Source organism: Crinia signifera, chromosome 2 (assembly GCF_055691185.1).
Source record: "Crinia signifera chromosome 2, ASM5569118v1, whole genome shotgun sequence".
Taxonomy (NCBI): Eukaryota; Metazoa; Chordata; class Amphibia; order Anura; family Myobatrachidae; genus Crinia; species Crinia signifera.
Genome location: NC_139218.1, coordinates 74359487 through 74378785, shown reverse-complemented (window position 1 = coordinate 74378785; position 19299 = coordinate 74359487). Strand labels below are relative to the sequence as shown.

General features: G+C 45.4%; 1 protein-coding gene across 1 annotated transcript in view; it reads right to left on the bottom strand.

Moving 5' to 3' along the window:
- Positions 1-3676: 3676 nt before the first annotated feature.
- The window catches only part of P2RX5 (purinergic receptor P2X 5), a 117428-nt gene continuing 101805 nt past the window's right edge, over positions 3677-19299 (bottom strand). The window contains exons 9-12 of the mRNA XM_083172405.1: positions 17180-17273; positions 15492-15557; positions 10181-10263; positions 3677-7047 (exon numbers count right to left, since the gene is read on the bottom strand). Coding sequence (XP_083028531.1) covers positions 6951-7047; positions 10181-10263; positions 15492-15557; positions 17180-17273 — 340 coding nt within the window. The 3' untranslated portion in view covers positions 3677-6950. The remainder of the gene's footprint in view (positions 7048-10180; positions 10264-15491; positions 15558-17179; positions 17274-19299) is intronic.

The following is a 19299-nucleotide window of genomic DNA, read 5'->3' as shown; positions in this document are numbered from 1 at the left end:
AGAGTTTAAAGAGGATTTAACTTGCTGCAGGGCACATTGGGGGAAGAGGGGGAGGATCAATCCAGTGTGATATGAATAGTGCTGGGAAGGAGGTCCTAAAGCTATTCAATTGATTGTGATATTATGACCAACTAGAGGATTTCTGCTTGCACCCTTTCTGAGCTGCAAGCAGAAATCCAACTAAACTGTGCAGCAATGCTATTTTCTGCCTAAAGGTGGCCATACACCAGAAAGACCAGTCATACAATAATGATTGCACTCACAATCTGTCATACAATCCATCTGCTGTATGATTGAAGCTTAATTTAAAAAGGGGGCTTGCCTACTAGGATCAAAAGATTTGGAGTACCAAATATCCATTTTTTTTTTAATTTACAGGTTGCCACAACTACCAATGTGCTCACATCTGCTCTGTTATGCCATTATTAAATAGCCCTAATGCAGCAATCCTCTGAAAACTGTTTTTAGAGTGGTGACAGAATTGAGCAAAAGGACGTCCACCTCTCTCTTCAGCCGCCCGCTGGTCTCTTGAGCCGCCCGCCGGTCTGCTGCTTGGAAGCCTCTGCGGCTCCCAGCATCTTCACTGCCACTGGCCGCCAAGAATCTGCACCACTCTTCTCTGCTAGTCAGGGAGGGAGTGTCACATGACCCCGATTGTATGAGCCATCTAATGACAGATTGCATGTCCTAAAAAAATCATGCAATCTGCTCCCAATCCTCCAATCCCCCGGGGCCGGCATTCTATGATTGTGTTCACACGATGTGCATACAATCCATTTTACAATCCATTGAGATTGTATGATTGGTTGCAATGTCTTTCAGGTGTATAGCGGTCTAAAGCGTGTGCGCAAACAACATCTACAAAGTGCAGGGGACAATTGAATTGCTCCAGGACCTCCTTCTTGGTGCCATTCATATCAAGCTGAATCGATGATTGTTGATCTCCACAAGAATATAGATGTTATATTCTGGTGGTTGGAAGCTGTATATAAACAGCAAATACAGTTATTTACACAGACTGTTTGTTGTACTTGTCTCCCCTGTTACTTTTAGTTAGCCTTGGCTCCTAGGAATTTAGGCAGCCGTCTGCATTCTGTATGACTAGGTATGTATAATGTGCAAATGTAAATAAAGCCATAATGGATCGGCAAAAAAAAAAAATTATTCAAGGTTGGTAAAACAGTTTCCGTTTGGTGTCCTGGTTTCCAGTTGTCCCACATACTGTAAGTCCTGTATGACTGGATTTGCTTGACTTTTGACTAAACACTGCTTGATGGCTGAGCTTAAAGTCAATATCACATTGTATGAGGGCTCCAAATAGTGTAAGCCTAAGAAGCCAAATAAACAGCTGCCTAATTACTTTATTAATAGCACATTCCCAATGAGGCCAATCAGCGTCGCTATGGAAGGTGGTGCACAGTGATGTTCACAGACCATATAGAACTGTTCTCCAACACACAAACTCATAACATTGTACTCAGAAAAACTGTATTAACCCCCAACCGTACCTGTTAGATTTCCAATGGGCAGAAACGTCTAGCATTTTATTCAACAATTTAAGACATTTTGTAGGATTTTATATAAATCACCAACCACATTATTTGTTTTTCTCCATTTCCTGAGAAATATTTGGACTATGGGCCTTATTCTGATGACTCGCAAGGCAGCGAAATTTGCAGCCTTGCAAGTCCATCAGACGCCGCCCTCTGCCCGCAGTGCCGGCCGCCCCCACCCCCTCGCACGCCATGCCCCCGCGCATGGCTGCGAATGAATGATTTACATAATCATCCATTTGCAGGCAGGGAGAAATCATTCAATGGTCGCTGACCATCGAATGATTTCTCCCGTGCACGCAGTTCACAGTGACCTATATAGTTAGTCTAAACTGCGGGCGCCCTGTGCAAGGACAGGGCGGGCAGCTGACATCCAGTGATGTTAGCTGCCTGCCCCCCGCATGTCCGTAAGGCCTCATTAGCCTGGGAACGCCCATGGAACGCTGGGTGTTCCCATATGCTAATGGGGCTGCCCGGGCCCCCCGCCCTTCTCTGCACCCCCCTCGGCGTGTAGGAAGCCGTGGGTGCACGCACCCTGTGTCTGCACTTGCGCAGAAACATGCCTGCGCATGCGCAGACACTAAACATCGGTTGCACGGTGAGTAGCATATGAAGTGGGAGGTGAAAAGGGTGCAGGGTTGGTCCAGGGGAAGGGCCAGCCCAAAGTGACTAGTACCACACTGTAGGGACTGGAGCTGACTGGGTACAAGAGGGTGAAGGGCCCAGATGGAGAAGATGGTCTGTGTGAGCAGTCAAAAAGAGCCTCTGTCCTCTTATTGACCATGGTAACCCTAGATCTGGGGTAGCCAACCCTAGTCCTCGAGAGCTACCAACAGTGCATGTTTTGCAGGTCTCCTCACAGAATCACAAGTGAGCTAATTAGCTCCATCTGTGGATCTTTTAAAATGTGTCAGTGATTAATGAGTGCAGCTGTGCAGCAGCTAGGTTGTCTGGAAAATGTGAACTGTTGGTAGCTCTCGAGGGCTAGGGTTGGCTACCACTGCCCTAGATGATGGCTGCACTCAACCCTATGACCATGACTTGCATACTTAATTGAATTCCTGCACAGCCTGCATCTCACAGGCTAATGCATAAATCTGCCCCAAACAATGTGCAGCTTAGTGCTGATCAGCTTTCCTGTGCCAACTCAGGCAGTGACAGCGTGTCACTCTTCGCCCTGTGCTCTGTTTCCCGGAGGCTGGCGTATCCTCAGTCTGTCACAGCGCAGTCTAGTACATAGGGGTGTACTGATCAGCATCAGCGTGGCACTCCCTTTTCCATGGGGGAGGGGGTAGAGAGGAGATGTGATAGAACTTACACAGGGGAAGGGGAGGGGAACATGGCTGGCACTGGGTGGGGAAAAGGTTGTCTAAATTCAAGTGGGCTAAGGGACCTTGTCAGGTGACAGGGCAGGAGAGGGGACGGAGAGAAGAAGCAAGGTCAGAACAAGGGGCCCAAATGGACAATCGCCGGCACAGGCTAGATTGTACAAGGCTATATGACAACTGATGTCACAAACACAGGGTGAACCAAGGTTGAAACCCATGTCCCTAAATGTACCCTTGTGGGCTTGGTGGCTCGCTCTGCTCCACTTCACTCGCCACCAGGTAACTATGGGGAATAGATGTTAAACATAAATAGTAAAACTGGTCAGGGTAACATGTTTGTGATGTCAGAGGTATTTTAGCCCAATTGGATCTAGCATCGACCCCTGGCTCACACAGGAGATTGGGGGCTCAGGGATTGCACTCACAGAGTGGTAGGAGAATATGGCTCACACATGAAGTGGGATGCAGTTATAATCACGGAGGTCGGAATGCCGGTGTTCAAAATCCCGACCGCCGAAATCCCGACACTTTCTCCCTCTATGGGTGTCCACGACACCCATAGAGGGAGAGTAAATTAGTGTGCCGAGCGCAGTGAGGCACCGGGCCCGACACTTTCTCCCTCTATGGGTGTCCACGACACCCATAGAGGGAGAGTAAATTAGTGTGCCGAGCGCAGTGAGGCACCGGGCCCGACACTTTCTCCCTCTATGGGTGTCCACGACACCCATAGAGGGAGAGTAAATTAGTGTGCCGAGCGCAGTGAGGCACCGGGCCCGCAGGGGGGGGGGGGGGGGCGATCCACATCCCCTCTTGTCGGGATTTAGGGGGTCGTGATTCCGGCGTCGGGATTTCGTATCAAACACCATGGGGTAGGGGGAGACATCATTCACACAGGGAGAGGGAGTATATCGCTTATACAGGGGGAAATGGGTCACACAGAAGGGATGGGAGGATATTGCTCACACAGAAGGGAGGGGGGACATGGCTCTCAGGGTTAAGGAATGGGACATGACTCACAGAGGGGCCAAAGGAGGAGATGATGACACAGGGGCCCATAGTTATAATAAAATGGAGAGACACACCATGCAGCCAAATAGAGGGCACCACAGCCTGAGGCTTAGACACGTGATCATTGTAGTTTTTGATTTTCCTATCAGCACTGATGTGTTTGCTATTTTTCTGGTAAAGCCAATGGGCGGTATTCAATGAGCCTGATTCGCCATGTTTTTATGGCGAATTTGTGCTGTTTGGCGAATTTCTGACTAAAACGGTGAATCACCCTATTCAATGACCACATGGCGAATACATTTCAAGGTTTTTTTCACCATGATTCACCGAGTAGCAATCGCTATCTTTTTATGGTGAAGTGGAATGTGAACTTTTAAAATAAAGTGTTTTGTTTTTTACATTTGGTGTCAAAAAATCAGGAATTTTATTCTGAGGAGGGGCATGCTATTTTTATTCATGTGTATATATATTTAATTTAAAAAAAATATATATATATTTTTTTTTTTTACACAGCAGCCAGCAGGGGGCGCCGGAGCAAAGCCGCTCATTACATATTCATATATTCACTGCACACGATCGTTACGATCGGGTATAGTGAATATAGGTCCCCTGCTGGCACCCCCGGGGGGCAGCCTGTGCTGCCTGGCACCCGGGGAGCCCACCTACCCCCCACAAAGTTCTGGAGCAGGCAGAGAGACTTCCATCTCTTTGCCTGCCACCGTCCTCAGGCTCCCTGCGGCATACGCCGCAGGAGCTCATATTCGTCAGTCAGGGGCAGCGAGCCCCTGACACGTTGAATACCGGAGCCCGCCGGCTCCGGAACGTGGCGAATGTGCAGCGAATCCTAAAAAGAATTCGCTGCACCTCGCAGGTATTCACATTGAATACCGCCCAATGTGTTATATTATTATTTTCATTCTGGTGGCCTATGCGCGTTATTCTTTTACTATCAATGCCAATGTGTCTTATTATTTTCCTGTTGGGGCCTATGAGCTTTTTGTGGTGGCCTATGAGCTTTTTGTGGTGGCCTATGTGCCTTATTATTCTTTTATCAGTGCTAATGTATGTGTTTGTATCTACAACAAGGTCAGTAATGTAATGTATAGAGCGGTCAGTGATATAGTGTAGGGTACAATGGGGTCAATAGTGTTTGGTAGAGTATAGAAAGGTCAAAGATGTAGTTTAGTGTATAGAGGGACCAGTGATGTAGGGTAGGGTATAGATGGGTCAGTGAAGCAGTGCAGGGTACAAGGGGTCAGTGACATAGTGTTAGTTTATAGAGGTGTCAGTGATGCAGAGTAGGGTGTAGAGGGATCAGTGATGTAGTGTAGGATATGGAGAGGTCAGTGATGTAGTACAGGGTATAGAGATGTTATGAATGTAGTAGAGGGTATAGAGGAGTCAAGTCACGTACTAATAATTTTTTTCCTAAGGGGAACAAAATATTTATCTTGCCCCAGGCAACTGGGATGAAGTTACGCCACTGGCCCTGCTTACCATCTTCCTTTGAAACTTCTTCATTACTCATTGCATTAAGTGGACAAAGGGCAATGTGTTTTATTTATGTGTCAGGTATTTACAAATTAATTATTTACTTTATGACCTCGTTCAGCTTCCTAATGATAGTGCAGGTTTTACACTATGGAGGTATCAAGTATAACAGCCAGGTCACTTCAGTGTCATCACCATTTCTTGTTTATTTAAATGTTGTGCGAAAACTGTCACCACTACGGTTTCGTTCTGTTCACACAATGGGGGTGATTCAGGTTGGTTTGCAAAAGCAAACTCCTTCTTTAATGGACAAAACCATGCTGCACTGCAGGTGGGGCAGATGTAACATGTGCAGAATTATAGTGTGTACACACGCAGTGGCGTAACTATCATGTGGCAGACCCTGCGATGGCTTGGGGGAGCCAGGTCTGCGGGGTCTGTGGGGAGCGCCTTGAATAAACTGAAGCTGCTATAGGTACTTACTGAACCCGCAGCCGCAAAACTGTTTTGGCTGGGGGGAGCACAATTTATAGTTACGCCACTGTACACACGGTACAATCCAGCATAAGATTTTGACTATATAGTCAAAATGGTATCGGGATCGCATGCAGATCGCACAGGTTTTTTACCTTGCGATCTCGATACACGCTCCCGGGACAGCACAAATCGAAACCCAGAATGACTATATAGTAGAAATCTAATGCAGAAAGCATGAATTGTATGTAAATAGAACATGAGTTAGCAAAGATTGCATAGCAAGTCGAATAGCAAAGGAATCTCACCGTGTGCACACACCATTACATTTGGGAGAGGTGTGTTCAAACTGAAATCTAAATTGCAGTTTAAAAATAAAGCAGCCAGTATTTATTCTGCACAGAAACAAAATAACTCACCCAAAATGTAACTCTCTGGACATCAGCCCCACCTGCAGTGCACATGGATTTGTCCATTAAAGAAGGAGTTTGGTTTTGCAAACCAACCTGAATCACCCCAATAAGTGATCTACTGTGCCCTGATCTGCCTCAATGACTAGTACAGCCCTGTGTCCATATGAAACAAAACATCATCATTTGGTTTATATCTTTCATTTTGGCTTCCTTTACTTTTTTACTGGACTTGTTACCGAGCTGTGCAATAGTTATGACAACTAGGGTCCAATCCATGCTTCACAAAGATAATTATTGACAAAAAAAGGTGGTCAAGAAGTAGGAAGCTAAAAAACAACACTGCCCTTTAGCTGCAAAGCAGTGAATATTAGAAGCAGACATCCCTTTATGAGTCTCTGAAGTGTTTGCTCTCCAGGTAGAATACATTATTGAGCAACCTTTCATTGAGCATGGAGAGTTCTGTAAATACATTGCCTTGTATAAACAGTAATGTAGCAACCCAGTAAATAAATAGGTTAATGCGGTAGTATCTGATAGAGCAGTTCTTATACCCAGCTCCTTGCAGCACAAAAAGAAGCAGTGGATGGAACAAACAGTTGATGGTCCAGCACTGGACCAGTGTGTCCAGCCTTCAAAGTATCCAGCCCTTTCTTTGTAATAAAAGTTCATTCTTGCATCATAATTTATGTTTCCACACTCTGTAGCTGTTTCATTTGGTCTATTGCATCGTGGCTTTTGGATTTCTTTTGTCCATTAATGTGCATTGCTTTCTTAAATGATCTGTAGATATAAATGTATTAGCCCGATATAACATGAATACAACAATCAATAGTGACCAATTATATTTCATTTTAGTCTATAGCAGTGGTTCCCAAACTGTGTGCTTAGGCACCATGGTGTGCCACAATACTTTTTAGGGGTGCCCTGGGTTATTGGTTCAGGACCAGATCCAAGGCACAACCAGTGCTAGTGGATGCCAACAGAGGGAGAGGGCAATTTGTTGAATAAATGTTACAAATATTTGCATGTTTATAAATTCATACGTTCTGCAAAGGTAGTTGCTATATCCTCATAGTCGCTATATGATACTAACCAGAAATATACATATGCTGTACTATTCAAGATATATATATATATATTATACAGTATATATCTAGTGTCAGTGAGTCTCAGAAACACTGCCATCTGCTGGCAGAGAGTGAAACGACATCTCTTTCTCACACATGAACAAACACAGAAGGTAGCAGACTAGCTTCAAGTGGGCTTACTTATTATATACTAGCTGACCCGCCCCAGCGTTGCCCGGGAAAACCTCATCTTATGATGGCCAAGATTGTGATTTGTTAAAAACTCCACCAAAATGTTAGAATGTGTTTGCATTGATACTCAATGCCAGCAAGGAAATCAGGTGTGGTGGTGTTGACTTGATAGCTAGTGTGTGTTGATGAATTCCACATCAGGCTCTCCTGAAATTTAGTACCTATGATGCATTTTTTTGTGTGTGTTTGTGTGTTGTACTGTTTTTGTGTGTGTTGTAATGTATGTGTGTGTGTACTGTGTGTGGTGTGTTGTGTTGTGTGTATCTGCCCAATGTGTAATTGTGTGAGGTGCGCTATGTATATGTAAATGTGTGTGTGCAGTAGTCAAAGTGGAAATTTTGAAGTGGGGGTATGGGAAATTAAAGGCTGAAGTTATGTGCACACTCCAGAAAAAGATTGTCCTGGCACTCAAAAGGGGGCATGTCCTTGAGTGTAGTGTACCATGCCATATGCTCCTTATAAACATTAACCACTATGCCACGCGGAAAGAGCCAAAATTCCCCTTATGCGACACAGAATGAGCAAAACAAATTCACATGGAATGAGCCAAAATTCATGTTATGCCAAACTGAAAGAGCCAAAATTCACATTATGCTACATAAATTGAGCCAAAATTCACATTATGCCACATGGCGGGGTGACGCATGGTCAGAGATGGTGGGGTGACACATGGACAGAGATGGTGGGGTGATGCAGGGACAGAAATGGTGGGGTGACGCATGAACATGCACCTCTATGTCACACTAGATGTCACATTCCTCCCACCTGCTACCTGTCACATTCATTTGACCCGGCTCCTGTTTACATCAATGGGGGATGCCCAACCTCCGGACCACAACGTCCTGCGGTCAGTATGGAGGTTGGATGGGGGTCGCACACAGCCTCCGCTGCTGTGTACTCTGCAGACAGCAGCGGAGGCAGGGAGGAGGTGAATGGATGCCTGTATGCGGCATCAATTCACCTCGCGGATGGGGGCTGGGGGGGTGCACGGGGGCTGGGGCAGCCCAGCAGCTTACCTTGGTGCTGAGCTTTCCCCCAGCATGATGATCGGAGGTCCCGGCAGGGGTGATCGCCATCCCAGCGCTTGGAGATTATGTCATCTTCAAGCACTGCCTCAGTTTACACTGCAGGTAGGCACCGCAGTGTAAATGGTGCAAATCCTGGATCTCACCTTGCTTGGATCCATTTTCCAAATGCTTGGTTGGATCTGGGATTTTTGATGTAAAAGGAGTATAAGCGTGTGTGTGTTCTGTGTATTTGTGTGTGTTGTACTGTTTTTGGGTGTGTTGTAGTGTATATGGGTGTGTGTTGTACTGCTTGTGGTGTGTTATGTGTGTGTGTGTGTGTGTGTGTGTTTGTTTGTTGTGTTGTGTGTATCTGTCCAATGTGTAAGTGTGTGAGGTGTGCTATGTATATATGTGTGTGTAGTCTGTTGTGTGTGCGTATATGGTGTACTGTGTGTGTGATGTGTGATCTATGTATTTCCCCAAATATTCCCAAATGTTGAAAGCCTCCACCATAATGTTAGACTGTGTTTGCATTCATAAGCTGTGTACACACGGTGCAATATCGCTGGCTATATGGTCGCTGAGCGACCAGATTGCCAGTGATTTGTTTGTGTTGCAGCGATAAATCGCCGGGTGCACGCTCCCATGTTCAGCCTCCTAATGGTCGCTGGTCGATCAGCTGTTTCCCTCTGAGACTCCCCTGGCAGAGTCTCCTGTTCAGTCGCTGATGAAAACTGCACCCTGTGTACACAGCTATACGTAATGACAGCAATGAAATCAGGTGTGGTGTTGTTCCTTTGTCTTCAGTTTCCCAGATCAGCAATCTTTTTTCCAGATCATCAATTAAGCCAAATTGAACCTTGGTGTTTTTTATATTTATAAGTGAAATTTCCCAAAAACGGCTTCGAGGTGCACACCACCAGGTCAAGAGGAACCTTGTTGCCGAATTTGGCGGCTCTGAGTGCCACAATGTGCCTGCAATGCAACAGACATGCACACAAACACACACACTCCAACTTATTATATAAAGATATATCTACAGTATATAGAGCAAACATACTGTGGTGGCACTCGTTCAATAAAGAGTCAAACACATGTCATATGTGTCAATGTTTCAAGGCTTTTAATGCGCCTCTTCGTCAGGACATCAATAAACAAATAGCCGTCACTGCATGCAGGTTGCGTCAGTGCTGTGGATTGCGCCGACGGACGTGCTAGGCCAGTGCTGATGACGTCATGATAGTGGGAGCGTGCCGGAATGCGGGTACTCTATGGAGCTTATTGGTATGTATTTAAACCCCTTTTTCACGGTTATTTGTTGATTGATGTCCTGACGAAGAGGCGCATTAAAAGCCTCGAAACGTTGACGCATATGACATGTGTTTGACTCTTTATTGAACGAATGCCACCACAATGTGTTTGCTCTATATAGATATATATATATTATATATCTATATAATAAGTTGGAGAGTGAGTTTGAGTGCCACCACGATATGTTTGCTGTCTTTGGCCCTTGATTTGTGTATTGCTGAGGAGTGCTGCTTCATACTGGAGATTTATATATATATAACCTTAAATTCTACTTACTTTACTTCTTCAAATTTCTTGTCTCTGTAAAAGTTGCTTTTTTTGATAAAATACAGTAAGACCATGTCACAGAAGAAGGCTCCCTAAAATGTAAGGAAATGTAAGTGAATACACAAACACTCAATAACTATCCAATCAGATACTGTAGGTTCACATCTAGGTCAGTGATGGGCACTGAGACCAGTTATGCCAATGATTCTGTACCTCTATAAACAAGTCTGAACATAAATCTTCTAAGGCCCTTTGCTTTAGAGACGGGAATATTCATACCTCCTAAATTTTAGTAGTTGGCAGCAGAAACTTTGGTACTTGTTTCCTAGCACGGCCACAACGATCATAATCACGGTCATCGGGGGTAAAATCGGGGCCATCGCAGGCATTGCATGCGCAAAAAAATCGGGTGCGATGGGCCAGACGCGATGCCCGCGATTTCCCCATAGAGAACAATGTTAAATGCCTCAATTTACCTGCGATGACCACGATTTCCCATAGGAAACAATGTGAAATGGCTCAATTTACCCAAATTATCATAGGAACAATGGTAAATGGGCCAAAAACACCCCTGAACATTGAAATGTCCCCCCAAAAGTAGTTTACCCCACCACGTGATCAACGTGAACCCGAAGCGTGGCGAGCGTAGCGAGCCCGCAAGGGGCGGCGGTACGCGTCCTCCGACCTTTTCATACCCCTACTATCCACTAGGGCGTGGAGTGAGAATAGAATAGTGTGGCGAGCGTAGCGAGACACCGAGCCCAAAGCGTGGCGAGGGGACGCGGATACCTGTGAAGGCCGCGAAGGGACGCGTTTACCTGTGAAGGTATCCGCATCCCCTTGCGGGGCTCGCTGCGCTCGCCACGCTTCGGGCTCGGTGGCTCGCTGCGCTCGCCACACTATTCTATTCTCACTCCACGCCCTAGTGGATAGTGGGGGTATGAAAAGGTCGGAGGACGCGTACCGCCGCCCCTCGCGGACTCGCTGCGCTCGCCACGCTTCGGGTTCACGTTCATCACGGGGTGGCGTGAACTACTTTTGGGGGGACATTTCACTGGTCAGGGGTTTTTTTTGGGCTTTCTGGCCCATTTACCATTCTTCCCTATGATGATTTGGGAAAATTGACCCATTTAACATTGTTTCCTATGGGAAATCGGGGTCATCGCGGGTAAATTGAGGCATTTAACATTGTTCCCTATGGGGAAATCGCGGGTGGACCATTTAAGCATTTTTAGGCGCACACGACGCGACCGACCCGATTTTTCAATGCATTTCAATGGAAAAATCGGGGGCATCGCGTCGGTCGCGTCGCAGGCCACTAAAATTACCCCCGATGGCCAAGATTTGTGGCCGTGCTAGGAAACAAGTACCGAAACTTTTGGATGGTGTTACTGCTTCATGGTGCTGTGCCTCTAACTGCAGTCAGTTTCAATTTGACAAAAGAGTTTCTAGACAGTGACAATCTACATTACATGCACCAACACCCAACACTGCTGTGTGATGTTGCAACAACCTAGGGATGGCCACCGACCATCATTGATTCAAAATCATTGATGGTTTGTGGCCGAAGTAGAATAGTTTTGCCATGGATGGGCGAGAACCAGTTGGTTTCCCACCATCGATGTCAAGCATAAACGAAGAGTTTCTTTTTTCTTTTTCCCCCATGTTTTGATTCACAGGCCAATCTGTCAAAGAAAGTGGATGACCATCGATAGGAAAATATTGATGGTCATCCATTGCAAAGTATTACACTATCGATGGCCAGTTGCACTATTGCCATCGATGGCAATGGCAATGATGGCCATCCCTACTACAACCCAGCCAGTGCTAGACCCATCTCCTTACTGGTGTCGCGCACAACGGTCTCGCTTATCCAGGAATATTGATTGTCTGTTTTACCAGCATGATTTAAATGCTAACCATGTGTAGGTACAGGTTGAGTATCCCTTATCCAAAATTCTCGGGATCAGAAGCATTTTGGATAATGGAAATTATTCCGTATTTCATAATATTGTTATGACGTATCTTGCATTCATATTGTATAAGCATCAAACACATGAAATACACACAAATATATATTATTTGTGCATGAAACAAGTTTTTAACATAGTTTGTGTACTATCTCAGGCACTGAACTTGAATGTCAAGCAATCATTTTCTTGCACATATTTAGTGCCAGTTACATATAATTACCCAGTAGTGCCAGTTACAGATGTACCCAGTAGGTTTTTAGCAAAAAAAAATGTACATTTTGAGAAGTATGGTTTTCAGAATAATTTAGATAACGTAGTGTTCATTCTAGCACCCGCCATATTTGAAAACCCAAACAGTTCCTCTTCCCTGCCTGAGGTGTTGCTGTCTGCTGTAGTGCTACTAGCACAGTGTGGTCTGTATATCAGCACTGATATGCAAACCAGACCTATGCTAGAAACACCACGGCAGAGAGCGACACCCCAGGCAGGGAAGAGGAACTGCATGGGTAATCAAATATGGCGGGTGCTAGAATGAACACTAGATAATGGATATTTGGATAAGGGATACTCAACCTGTATTATATTGCAGCCCATCAAGGTCTGCCATGTTTTATCAGAAGAAACTTTTTGACAGTATGGTGGAGATGTACTAAGCCTTGTAGAATGAGAAAGTGGAAAGCAATAAAGTATCATCTCCTAACTGGCAAGTTTCAGGCTGTGTATGAAACAGTGGTTGGTAGTTTATCTCTCACCCAGTGCTATTTTTCAGCAGGAACAAGCAGGAACTCAGTTCCTGAACCTCTAACTAAATATGACATCATCAGGAACTAGGTTCTTGAATCTGTTCTGGGCCACAATGTACTTTCCATTAGATAAGTTTTATTTTAAAGTCATCTGCGAGTGTCTTTGTTTCTAAGTACAATATATACATCTCTCTCTCTCTCTCTCTATATATATTTTTTATTTATTTAATCGATCCACCCCCAGACCCGGAGTTCCTGGACTTATTTTTACCAGAAAAATAGTACTGATCTCACCACTTTATCACTCTCCAAGTCTTAGTACATCAGCCTCTCTAAATGGGAGACTCATTAGACCCCTACCCATGTGTGGAATCCTGTGTGCTCTTTAAGTCATTGACTGGTAGTTTCCCAACAATGGGGGAAATTTACTAAGAATACAAATACGAAATTTCGTATTTGTATTCTTACTACGACTGCATACGGCTGTTTCAGCCATATGCAAAGTCATGTTCCAGAGGGGAATTTACAAAGCAGTCATATACGATTGCTTTGTAACCCTCCGATGTCGTAGTAATTCGTATTAGCGGCACATATATAAGGCCGCTAATACGAATTTTTCAGGCGGTCTGCACGGATCAGTCAGATCCGTGCAGGCTGCAGTGTGTAAAAAAAAATGGAAAAAAATTTAAATAAATAAAAAAAAAAACGCGTGGGGTCCCCCCCCAAGGCTGTAACCAGCACCAGGCTGAAAGAGCCGGGCCGGTAATAAAAAAAATCAGGAAACCCGACAAATAGGGGTTCCCAATTTTTTTAAAACCAGCCCCAGGCTCCAGGTCCGGGGCTGGTTCACAAAATACGGGTGTCAAAATGACTAGGGGGTCCCCCGTATTTTAAGAACCAGCCCCAGGCCAAACCAGCCAGCAGGGTAATGTCACAGCCGGGGGACACTTATATAAGTTCCCGCGGCCAAAACATCACCCTACTGATCAGTCAGCCTGGCCAGGGGTCCTGGGGGAGTGGGGACCCCCCAATGAAGGGGCCCCCCCTCCAGGACTTACCTGACCAGGCTGAAGCCTGGTGCTGTCCCCGGTGGCCCTTGAGCGGTGGCCACCGGGCTGATTGAGTGTAAAAAAATAGAATAATAAACGGTACTTGTGAGTTATCTGGGCTGCCGATTTTTTGATTGTATGCCTTAAGTTAAGGCATACAATCAGATGCGATGCGATGCGATATCGCATCGCATCGCATCGCATGCGATCATCGGATGCGATGACCCGATTTTTCCATAGGAATCAATGTTGAAATTGACTGAGTCCATTTTAACATGGAATTCAATGGGAAAAAGGGGTCCTTTTCATACCCCTACTATCCAAGTGGGCATGGAGTTGGATATAAACCTGTGGCGAGCGTAGCGAGCCACCGAGCCCGAAGCGTGGCGAGCGAAGCGAGCCCCGCGAGGGGACGGTATTCTGTGTCCCCTCGCGGGGCTCGCTACGCTCGCCACGCTTCGGGCTCGGTGGCTCGCTACGCTCGCCACAGGTTTATATCCAACTCCATGCCCACTTGGATAGTAGGGGTATGAAAAGGACCCCTTTTTCCCATTGAATTCCATGTTAAAATGGACTCAGTCCATTTTAACATTGATTCCTATGGAAAAATCGGGTCATCGCATCGCATCGCATCCGATGGTCGCATGCGATGCGATGCGATGTGCCCGATCCGACCCGATTTAGAAATCGGCAGCCCGGATAACTCACAAGTACCTAATAAACTATTGTTTTTAACTGTGGAACTATGACTCCCAGCAAGTCTCCCCCGCAAGCTTGGACTTGGAGAACCACAAGTCCCAGCCTGCGGGGCATTAAAGGGCCCGCTGGCACTTGTAGTTCCACAGTAAAAAAAATAGTGAAATAAACACACACTGACACACAATAAAAATAAAACTTTAATACATCCAAAGCCCATACATACTGATACTTACCTATCTTGAGCCCGTAGGTAGGTCCCTGGGTCATGGTCCGGTGCTTTGTCCTGTTCCGGAACCATGTCGGCATTCGGCTCCATGTCTATGTCCATGTCGGCGGCGTCTGTCGGCGTCCATCCGGGTCCGAAGAACTCCATGGGGGACCTGTGGAAGGAAATCACAGTTGGCGGCACCTTTAAGTGAACCAAGGCAGTAGCCCAGGGTGCCAATGGCTAGGGTATGATTAAAAACCTGAATGAGTGACATAATTATCTAGTGGCTTTTATAACCACATGGTGACCCCACATAGAGGATTGCCAGCTTCTTATTGTGAATCTTTCAGTTGCTGTTCCTCCTCCATGACAGTATTACACTGGGAGTGCCGCACTCGGCTATACAGCCCAACGCAATATTACCACTCAGAGTGGCACCAACTGTGATAGGGGCACAACTTTTGGTGTAAGTTATGCCCATATTGCCAGCAAAGTTTGCACCAAGCCTGTGTGCAGTTGATTCAAAGTGGCAAGAGACAGGTGTAACGTTATTGCCGGAATTTAACTAAGAAAAAAACACTAATCTCCCTCCCAATAACAATATGAAATTACAGAAACACAATTATTAAATAAATCAAATTTCCTTACCGCACCCATTAGAGCCAGGCCAGAAGCAATGTTGATAATTGTTGGAATGATATTAAATTTCCCAGCCTGCAGAAATACACATACAGTACACAATTTATCTTTATTATGTATCAGGGTAGATTTACTAAGATGGTAGTTCTATTGCAGATGGGATGTTGCTGATAGCGATGTATGTAATTAAGTTTTATTTTCATACAGTGTGTGTCTTTGTTTTAGTATTGGTTATGCTGTGGACCTACAAGTTCCTGCGGGCCTTTTAATGCCCCGCATGCATGCACTTGTGGCTCTCAAAGTACCTGCATGCAGGGGAGGCTTGCTGGGACTTGGGTTCCACAGCTGAACCCAATATTATTGTTAACCATTTATTTTACACTTAAAAAGCTATCAACCCAGCACCCACTGCCCAGGGGTGCAGGGATCGCCCCGGACTTCAACCCTGGCCTTGAGGGGACCCCAACCAGTTCTGACCAGTCACAGAGGTAATGGCATGGCCTCAGGACCTTATAAAAAAAGTGTCCCCCGGTTGTGGCTGTTGGAGCCCGGTGCTGGTTTCAGAAATACGAGGGACCACTACTTAATTTTTCCCCTGTATTTTTGGATCCATGCATGCTTCATCAAATATGAATGGAAAATGTGTCGTATTTTTCATTCGTATTTTGAGCTGAATTCGTGGCCTACTACTAAAGATAGTAAATTGGACGATCCGATAGCACTCTATGACCATAAGCGGCCGAGTTCAATCGATGTTCTATTCATTCATACAGCCAAATTCGGCAAAGCTTGGCGTTCGTAAAAACGGCAACTCAGCCAAATTCTGCTGTTTCTAAATCTGCTGACCACCGGGCCCTGGCCGCAAGTAGAATAGAATAGGTATGAATGGATGCATTAGTAGTACCCACTCGATCTTAGTACATTTTCCTAACAATATTTCCTGACAACACTACTGAGCAGCAGTGAAGACATTTTGGGCGGGATTCTCTAAAATCCGCAGCCCAGTATCGCCGGCATTCGCATTTCTAATGACCGCATATTCTCTAAAATATGCGGTCATTAACGCAAGGAACAGCTCTTGCGGTAAGAGCTGTCCCTTGCGATCCGGCGCCGTTGCTGGACTTCCGGATCTATGACCCGGGAGTCCGTCTGCGCATGCGCAGACCGACGCTCCGGCCGCGGGGCATGCTGGGAGGGATCCGTAAATCTCGCCTTTTTTCCCTCTGTGTAATTCCTCAAATCATACCTCCCAACCGTCCCGATAATGGCAGAAATGTCCCGGTTTTCGGGGACGTTCCAGCATCCCTCCCGCCACTGGCAGTGTCCCGGGGGGGGGGGGCAGTTGGGAGTCTCCCCTTAGTTGCTGGCGAGCGGAAAATAGATGCTGTACGCATGCGCACAGCGTCTATCCCCCACATGCAGAGGGGCTGGGGGCTTGGCTAGAGGCTCACAGAGCTTCAGGGCCATGTCCCCACAGTGTAAAACAGGGGCGTGGCCTCGCGGATCGACGCGATTATAGGGCGCGCGCAAGTGTCCCTCCTCGGACAAACTAGAAGTTTGGAGGTATGCCTCAAATATCTCCACATAGTTCAATTACCAAGCAGTGAAGACTATTACCCATTGTATACTATAACAGGTACTGGTGTTACACTGAATACACTCTTATTTAGCATGATAGTATGAATGTTATACAGTACCTTTCCATTCACCATGATGTCAAAACGAATACCATAAGCTTTAATCAGCGTCCTGTAATCAGTTCCATTAATGTCATGGTAATACTTAGCGTACCTTGATAACATAAGGAACATATGTAAAATAAATGATAATATTGCATTTCTTTCATTTCTAAAAACAGTCCTGTGCTTTTTTCACTTATTTATTTATTTATTTATTACATTTTCTGATATATGTGCTAAAAGGAAAAGAAAAGGTTATGGGACATGTTTAGGTAATGACGTGTGTTAGGCTCTAATACAATCGGATTGGTCATCTGGGTCTGCATATCAGCTGTGACATGTACAGTATAACATGTTTCCAGATATACCAAAAATCTAACAGGTCTGGTTTTTCACATAAAAACTTTATAGCGATAGTCCCACTGGAAGGGGAAGCACTGCTGGTGCAATGGTTAGCATTACTGCCTCACAGTGCTGAGGTCATGGGTTTGATTCCCACCATGGCCCTAACTGTGCGGAGTTTGTATATTCTCTTCGTACTTGCGTGGGTTTCCACCGGGCACTCCGGTTTCCTCCCACAATCCAAAAATATACTGGTAGGTTAATTGGCTCCCAACAAATTAACCCTAGAATGTCTGTGTATACCTGTGGTAGGGAATATAGATTGTAAGCTCCACTGGGGCAGGGACTGATGTGAATGTTCTAATATTCTCTGGAAAGTGCTGCGGAAAATGTGTGCACTATATAAGAAACTTATTAATAATAATAATAATAATAATAATAATAATAATAATAATAATGACTGGGTATGATGAGTATATGGCAAGGGGGAAAGAATGGGCATTCTTCCTGATGCAGGAGATATACAAATCAGTGTTCACGTTCCCAGGGCCGGAGCTACCATTAGGCAGCTTTAGGCATTTGCCTAGGGCGCTGCACACTGGAGGGCGGCACAACACGCTTCTGATGAATAGTTCCTTTGCTATGTACTATCAGTACAGCTCAGCCCTTCCTCTCCCACACATCCGCCCCCTCTGATTATCCCCCCTTCCGGCACCAGAATAGTCCCGCTATTCGCCGGTATTCACATGCCGGCTGCACCAACCATCTCCTCCAGACCCGCTCCCCTCACCACATACACTCTCACTTTAACTGGAGCAGCGGCAGGAGGTGTCGCGCCGGTGTTACCGCTGGCTCTTTTTTTCTATCTCCTGCTGCTGCTTATGCCGCCAGCGCCGAGGAGCAGTAGTGCCGAGCCTGCTCGGTGCTCAGCAAGGTGGCTGTGAGACTACAGTCTCCAGTCAGCGCTGGGCTGAGGTTTTTCCTATTCACAGAGAAGCCGCGGACCCTCTAGCCAGCATATACATGATCCTGGCTGTGGTGAGTCCCCTCCTTCCTGGCACTCAGTGTGAAAATCATGGGGGTTATTCTAGTTCACTCTTTCTGACAAAATCCTTCTTAGATGGACAAAACCATGTGCACTGCAGGGGGGCAGATGTAAAATGTGCAGAGAGAATTAGATTAGGGTGAGTTATTTTGTTTCTGTGCAGGGTAAATAAGGACTGCTTTATTTTTACACTGCAATATAGATCTCACTTTGAAGTAAAACCCCACCCAAATCTAATTCTCTCTGCACAAGTAACATCTGCCCCACCTGCAGTGCACATGGTTCTGTCCATCTAAGAAGGATTTTGTCAGAAAGAATGAACTAGAATAAGGCCCCATATGTGATAATGTGCACATAATATGTATACGAGTGTATATATATATATATATATATATATATATATATATATATATATATATATATACCAATGATGGCACTTCAGAAGCAGGTTATAATAATATAGTCAATCAGGTGTATTCAGTAATCTGATTGATTATATTATAACCTGCTTATGGAGGGCCATCGTTTCTGGATTTGGTATTTATTTTATTTGGGCACCAGAGCCAGGTGATTCACTATTGTGAGTGCTGGCTGACTTGGACATATAGATAGAGAGATATATATATATATGTCCAGGTATATATCCATCTAAGTATTTATATGTGTGCATGTATGTGTGTGTGTGTGTGTGTGTATATGTATGTGTATATGTATATACATACATATGCACACACACACACACACACACATA